This window comes from Pseudoliparis swirei, chromosome 7 (assembly GCF_029220125.1).
Source record: "Pseudoliparis swirei isolate HS2019 ecotype Mariana Trench chromosome 7, NWPU_hadal_v1, whole genome shotgun sequence".
NCBI classification, from domain to species: Eukaryota; Metazoa; Chordata; class Actinopteri; order Perciformes; family Liparidae; genus Pseudoliparis; species Pseudoliparis swirei.
The window spans coordinates 14,812,051-14,819,965 of record NC_079394.1 but is presented as its reverse complement, the minus strand read 5'-3'; the positions used below and the strand labels follow the sequence as shown (position 1 = coordinate 14,819,965).

The following is a 7,915-nucleotide window of genomic DNA, read 5'->3' as shown; positions in this document are numbered from 1 at the left end:
TGTTCTCTACATGTGTTCTCTGTGGGTTCTCTGTGTGTTCTCTACATGTTCAGACATTTGTTTGTTGTCTTCAACAAGTATAAAGCAGAACTAGTGGTTAGTTCTTCATGGTGGATGAAGGAAATGTAAAGCCTCAAAGATAAGCCCCGCCCCCTCTAAGGTCCGAATGACGCTAATGACGCGAATAAACCACAAATAATCAAGCAAGTAAACTCACGAATAACGCAGCATGAGGGTCTGGGTTAGGGTTAGTCTCAGGGTCAGAGGACCACATGTAAAAGTTCATCACAAACACCAAAGTTATGGTGTTATCTTTTATTGTGTGATCTCCTTTATGTCTGGTGGACGTTCCCTGGTGGATCAGTGGGGTGGGTCTCCTCCGGGCTGAAGGGGTTAACCCCTCAGCCATGAAGGACATGATCATATTATTGCCATCAGATGTCCAGGGGGGGAGGTAGGGCTAATCATTTCCTCTCGACCGCCCCTGAAAGAGAAGCCCAGTGGCGGGGCGGTGGGGGGGGGCACAGTACAGCATCCGGACCGGACCGCGATGGTCCAGGATGTGCGTGCTTAACTCCATTGAACTCCACTAAAGAAGCCAGAGAGCTTTTAATGCCGACATCCGGATCTTCACCTTCTGTGTGCGCGTTCACTGCTGCTGCATTCAGGGAACATTACGCACGGAGGAGGAGGGGGGGGGCAGTTTAGATATTCAACACACCAAAAAACACACACACACACACACAAAATAAATCACTTCAATAAACCGGCGGAATTTCCTTTAAATAAAACAATTTTATTATTATTTTTAAAGATCCGACTCAGGCTGAATGCGTGTAAAAGTGTCTGGAACAGGAAACTCGCTCTCTCGCCTTTCTCTCTCTCTCTTTCCCTCTCTCACTGGCGCGTGCGTGCGCGCGCGTGTGTGTGTGTGTGTGTGTGAGGAATACCCAGCTGGTCCCACAAGTCCTATAATACCGAGCACAACATGCTTTTACCTTCAATGAAAGCTGAGACGGGGGAGCTGCAGGTCCTGAAGCTCCAACCAGAGCGGATCTTCACCTTCTGTGTGCGCGTTCACTGAGCTGCATCGCAACTTTAGAGAATACACAACAACAACAACAACAACAACAACAAAGACAACTTGGATACCTTTGTTTTCATGTTCTTGCCCACAGTCCTGCTGTTACGAGGTGACGGGATCGTTCTCTGAGAGGAGACTCCTCCGGGGACGATGCGTCTTTTTGGAGATCGGAGACACTTTTTGGAAACGCGCTAAGTTTTCACCACAACTGTAACTTTTAATTTTTATTATTATTTTCTTCTTGCTGCCATAACTTTGACCTATTGGGCTCAAGCATGGCTCTCTACTCCGGGCTCGCGCTCGTGCTGCTCTACGGATGGAGTTCTCTGTGCATTGGATACTGCGCGATGCTGAACACGGACAGTCGGAAGGTGGATTTTACCCGTTCGGAGAAGGATACTACGACTACTACGACTACTACTACTACTAATAATAATAATAATAATAATAATAAGCAGAAAGACGACATGGATCTGCTCTTACAGGATACAATGACGGAACACATGCAAATGCTTTACGCCAAGTACAACCGGGCCGGGTTTCCCTTCAAGGACGGAAACACCGTGCGCAGCTTCAAAGCGCACTGGGGTAGGTGTCCAAGCTTTTACTCACGGTTACACTCAGCCGTGAGGCATTACGCACACACACACACACATACACATACACATACACATACACATATATATATATATAAATATATATATATAAATATGCATGTGTTGGTTCAAAGAAACTGTCAAGTGGAATAAAGTGCCCAATTTAGGCAATAGAGAAAAAAGAGACGTTTATCATTTTTTAGTAGAAACATGTTCAATATTATCCTGATTTCGTTTTTTTAAATATATGTATTTATATATATATTATTAATTTTTTATACGTGAACACTGATGCCGTTCACATTCCCGTGCTGATACACCTGTTGATCCAGTGGGGTGTGATCAACCTGTTGCCCCTCCCCTCCTCCCAGAGTTTCCGCTTCAGTTCTTTTAAAAGCTAAATCGTGTTTTCTCTCCTCCCCCGGACACATTTGTTAGTTTCCTCACCTTTTAGGATTTCACTGTCAAATAGTCAATAACCCTTTTTGTTCGTTCTCCCTCGAGCCACCAGCCCGCGGAGAGATTTTAAATAAGATGTTTTTTATGAGTGTTTCCATTAAGGAACTATTCTTAATAACTTTAATCCCATAAACTCTGAATTGCTTTCAGGCCACGCTGTGTTATTATCACAGGGACGTGTGCAGCAGTAAAGACCACCAGGTTACACAAAGGGTCACAGTTTGTGAGATTATACTGCCTCCTGTCGGCCGGTGGCTGTATTGCACGTAAAGGCTCAGTTCACCTCTCTGAGGTGTCTAGTCGTTCCACATTCATGGAGATGTTGTGTAGTTTAAATAATGTAAATACGTGACATATTATTGTGATTGTAAACCATATTATTCATCACATGCTCAGGCACGATGAACAAGAAGCAGCTGCAGATCTTCAACCTCACCTCGCTCACCAAGTCCGAGGACGTCCTGTCCGCCACGCTCCATTACTACATCGGAGACCTGCGGAACGCCACACGGGGGGGGGGCTGCCCCCGCCACAAGGGCTGCGCACGCCGCGGCTCCCACCGGCACGAGCACATCCATGTGGTCGTGTGGAGCTTCGCCTCCGTGGACAACAAGACCCGGACCCTGGGTCACTTCCGGCTCAACGCGTCCACGCTGTACCGGGACTTCATCTCCTGGCAGTGGAAGGACGTGACGCGCGTGGTGGGCCAGGCCAAGCACCACGACGAGCTGCTGATCGGCATCGATGTGGCGTCCCAGGGGCCGCGGCCGTGGAAGCAGCTGCTGTCCGACCGCTCGCCCTACATCCTGGTCTACGCCAACGACTCGGCCATCTCGGAGCCGGAGAGCGTGGTGGCGACGCTCCAGAGGCGCCACCCGGTGGGCGGGGAGGCCTTCCAGAAACTGAGGAACGACACGGGACGAGAGCCGCCACCGCCGCCCAGAGGCAAGCGCTCGGCCAACGTCCTGCTGCCGCTGCAGAACAACGAGCTGCCGGGGCCCGAGTACCCGTACGAGGTGCCCGGCTGGGACGAGGCGAGCCCCTACGAGACCTACGAAGGCAAGCCGAGCCGCCGGCCGCGCAAGAAGGCACGCAAGAGCCAGCGGCACAAGATGCCCCTGCTGCAGTTCGACGAGCAGACCATCAAGAAGGCGAGGAAGAGGCAGTGGATCGAGCCCAGGAACTGCGCCCGCCGGTACCTGAAGGTGGACTTCGCCGACATCGGGTGGAGCGAGTGGATTATATCGCCCAAGTCCTTCGACGCCTATTACTGCTCCGGGTCCTGCCAGTTCCCCATGCCCAAGGTGAGGGGGGGGGGGGGGGGGGGGCTCCATGAGGGTTCCTTATTGGTTTGTTTGCCTCGAGAATGGATCCAGAGCCAGACACTGATGCATTGTGGGTCACTGGACGACTATAAGACGTCTCTTTGGGGGTTTTATTTGTCTATTTGTTTTCCCCCCCGTCTCTTTAGGGTTTTATTCGTCTCTTTAGGGTTTTATTCGCCTCTTTGGGTTTATTCGTCTCTTTGGTTTTATTCGTCTCTTTGGGGTTTTATTTGAGGGTCACGGTTCAAAGGCAACTGTTTCTTCCAGTTTTAAACCTTCAGTTCTTTTACCAGCCTTGTAATCAGTTTGGTCAACAGGCATATTCATATCAATGTGTTTTCGATGCTCTGGTTCAGAAACATGTTAACGACATTATGCACCATCTCAACACGCAGACCTCAACGTTAAAAAAATCAATACAAATTAATCGGCAGCCTCGTGGGAAAAAAGTGAACAAGCTCCTTTGAGGAAGCGACTCGGTTCCTAAGACACTCCTTTTAAAGGAAACATTCACCCAGAAAGACAAGCCAGAGAAGTGAGAGAAATAAAGAACCCTGTTAAACATCCCCCTCCTCACCCCCTTGTGACCAGATAACATCACAGGTATTTTAAACATGGCCGGAATGCTCGAGATCCGTCCACTTAATTAATTACCTCGGAGTCTCCAGCCTTTGTAGTTGCTGGTAATTAGTCCCAGAAGGAGGGCCCGAGGCGACCCCCCCACCACCACCCCACCCCGACCCTGTGATCTTGGTTGATGACAGGCTGAAGTCTTAGAAGCTGCTAAAAAGCTCCTTAAATTAAAAGGCGTCCCTTATTGGACCAGAAGACGCGAAGCAGCCGATCAGATCGATTGTCTCTAAAACACGAGATTAACACAACTCGGTTACCATCACTAAAAACATCATCGAGTTGGATTTAAATGAGCTTGTTCCTTACATCGTTAAAGTTACAGATGTCAATTGGAAAGTAAGTTTATAACATTAAAATGTTTGGGACTCGAACACCGGGTCTCCTGGGTAAAAGTCCCGTGTTTGTCTGACCTGGACTACGATTCCAAAAACAACGGAAGTGAGGAGGAAATGAGGTTGCCTACAAAGACGGGTTAAACACAATTGAAGTCATATGTTTCCATCTTTACATATATCTACTATTATGAGTGATAATGTCAGATAATTCAACTTTCAAGTTCATCTAAACCAGGTGAAGCCGAACTTGAGCGCAGCCTGAATGTCGGTAACATTCTCTCGTTCCGACGCCATCGTTGATGCGGCAGTTCTAAAAGAGGAACTCGGCCTGTGAACGGACATGTTGGCTTGATATTCATACATTCTCTACCGTTTCTCCTCCAAAGACATTTAGTTAGAAATCTTCTTTATGTGCATCTAAAAAATTATCAAAACTGCTACAAAATGCTACAAAACTGCTACAAAAAAGCTACAAAACTGCTAATAAATGCTACAAAACTGATACAAAATGCTACAAAAATGCTACCAAACACTGAAAAATGCTGCACAATCCTACAAAATGCTACAAAACACTACAAAATGCTCCGAAATGCTATAAAATACTTAAAGAAATTTGACAGAATGCTACAAAACTGCTACAGGAAGTGCATCAATGAAACGCTTTGCCTTCAAAGCGATACAAGATTTCCTCCTCCGTTGTTGAACCCTTCTCGTCCCCGTTGCAGGCCCTGCGGCCCTCCAACCATGCCACCATCCAGAGCATCGTGCGGGCGGTGGGCGTCGTGCCCGGCATCCCTGAGCCGTGCTGCGTCCCGGAGAAAATGACGTCCCTCAGCATCCTCTTCTTCGACGAGGACAAGAACGTGGTGCTGAAGGTCTACCCCAACATGACTGTAGATTCTTGCGCTTGCAGATAGTTTAAATATAAATAGAATTTTTGTAATCACATTTTTCAATGCCTGTTCAGATAAAACTCACAGAAAAGAAGAAAAACGTGCAGCCCTAAGAAGAAACCCCCAAAAGGACTCTCTCTCCTTCCGTTCCTTTCGTCAGACACTCGTTGGACTCAACTTGAGCCGCCGCCGGTCGTTCCCCGTGAAGAGGAGGCCGGTCCGCTCGGGAGTTATTATCTTCTCGGGCGGTCTTTCATAAACTCGCCTGTCAAGATATGAAAATACACCAACGAAGGCGAGAGACTTTTGAACCGACGCCTGGCGAAGTCGTCTTCCGGTCACCCTACGCTCGCACTTGCATGGTTTTGTTACTCGTCGTACGTATTTATGTCCGTACCATCACTGTGTTATTCACTATATGAGAAGTTATCGTGTAATTATCGGCTTGGCTGCTATAGAGAGATATATTAGATTCCAAAGCCAGAAGACCTGTGACGCAGACGGAACAGTAGAAGGTGTGCGTGTTCGTGTTTTTTAGATCCGTTGTTGTACAGAACCACGTTTTAAGAGTTTATTATATGTTGAGGAGACCAATGAAAATGTCTTACATGCCAACTTCAGAAAGATGGAGTTTTTCATTACAAGTGTAAAACCACAGGGATTTAAAATGTATTTGATGCTGGTGTATTTTTTTACATTTTGTTTTCGTGTTTAAATGTATGTATTTACAGCATAGAATGACATTTATGAAGAAGAACTCTTATAAACTGTCAGAATAATCCTAGAAATCAACTAAGATAACAAAAACAAAAAGGTCCGGTCTGGAATCAGTTTTGCTTTGAATATTCTTAAGGTATATCATTTTAGGTTGTTTATTTGCCAAATTTCGTGAAAAGAAAATAGCAGGAATTTAAAAAATGAAGTTCAGATGAAAGCTATTGTGGTTTTAGCTCCAAGAAAAAAAACAGTGATCTGAATTTTAAAGTAAACGACTCCTAAAGTGTTTCTTCTTAATATGAACAACAATGAGCTAGAGTCCCTCAAAATGATAACAAATTGTGCCTTTGGGTTTTTAACACCGACTTTTCACTCAGATTCTGTTAGTAAAGGTTATATTACATATAATATAATGAATGATTTGGGCTGATCAGTTTTCCTGGGTTGCGTAAGCCTGGAATATTACTGTAAAGAGTTGTTTTTTAAATAACTCCGTGCGGTTGTTCGATCACGTCGGGTCAGCATTGACCAAGAGGGTCGTGATGTTGTCTTTGGGTTGTGGATTAATGTCAGAGATCATGAAACCAAATATATATTCAGAGCAATTGGTCTGACGCATAGCAGAAAAACGTTTTTCTCTCCATCGACTTGTTTATTGTTGTCTGTACATAGCTCACTCTCTACGCCGATGACAGTGTAATGCTCACTCTCTACGCCGATGACAGTGTAATGCTCACTCTCTACGCCAATGAAAGTGTAATGCTCACTCTCTACGCCGATGACAGTGTAATACTCACTCTCTACGCCAATGAAAGTGTAATGCTCACTCTCTACGCCGATGAAAGTGTAATGCTCACTCTCTACGCCGATGAAAGTGTAATACTCACTCTCTACGCCGATGACAGTGTAATGCTCACTCTCTACGCCGATGACAGTGTAATGTCTCTGAGATAGTAGTGCCTTCCGATGGATTTCTTGCTTTTTCCGAACCGTTCCATTTGATTGGTCGACCTATTTCGGGAAAGACTGAGCTCAGTTTGCAATGTAGTTGAAGTCAAGGCAAACAGCATGTGGAAAAAAGTTTCTTTATGGTACGAAAGTTTGGTCCACAATGAGTGAACATGTACTTAGTGTACGATCGCCAGAGGAACTTACTCTCTCAAATGTATTTTTGAATAATTCTCTATTTTGATATTTTCAGAGACTTTTTATTTTGTGTCAATAACGAAGGGCGGATAATTTTTCTCTTTTTAAAAAAGTTTATATATTTCGTACCGGCATGTTCGTGCTTCCTCATCTCGTGCCAACGCAGATTCTAATTTGCGAGTGAAGCGGCGGCCTCTTGAGACTCTTCTTTCGAGACCTCCCCGGTTGTGGAAAGAGATCAAAGTGAAGCCATTTACTCCACTTCACGGTTAAATCTTGTTCTGTATATGTTATGCTGGTCGTTAAAAACAACTACAACATAAATGCTTCTACAATAAGCTTCATGAAATATATTTGTATATGGAAATGAGCCGTTGACATGCATCTATTTATTTTCTGTATGTTGCATATCTTGTACAGGTGTGGTCCCTCTGAGCTCCTGACAGAGCATTCAAAGTAATGAATAAAAAGTATGCAAGACTCAGATCTTTCAAGGTTGTTTAGGGGTGGGGTGGATTTAAAGGAATGACGTATCTTTTACAGGCCAAGTTTGCATTATCGGATATTGCAGAAAATATAAATAATAATAGTGCTGATAAAATGTATTAAACTTGCACGTTTTGCACCACTTTTTACATTTTTTGAAGAGATGAGGCTATAAAGGAAGTACTCAATGGTCACATGACTCGAAGTGTTGGCAAGTCGCCTTTTTTAAGACCCTTAAACC

At 45.1% G+C, this 7,915-nt stretch overlaps 1 protein-coding gene across 1 annotated transcript; it reads left to right on the top strand.

The window, feature by feature from the left end:
* The first annotated feature begins 1,027 nt into the window (after window positions 1-1,027).
* Window positions 1,028-7,672, top strand: bmp3 (bone morphogenetic protein 3). Its single transcript, XM_056419406.1, has 3 exons — window positions 1,028-1,672; window positions 2,536-3,443; window positions 5,158-7,672. Exons 1-3 carry the CDS (start codon window positions 1,360-1,362, stop codon window positions 5,347-5,349), a joined length of 1,413 nt encoding a protein of 470 aa, XP_056275381.1. The 5' UTR covers window positions 1,028-1,359; the 3' UTR covers window positions 5,350-7,672.
* Window positions 7,673-7,915: the final 243 nt, after the last annotated feature.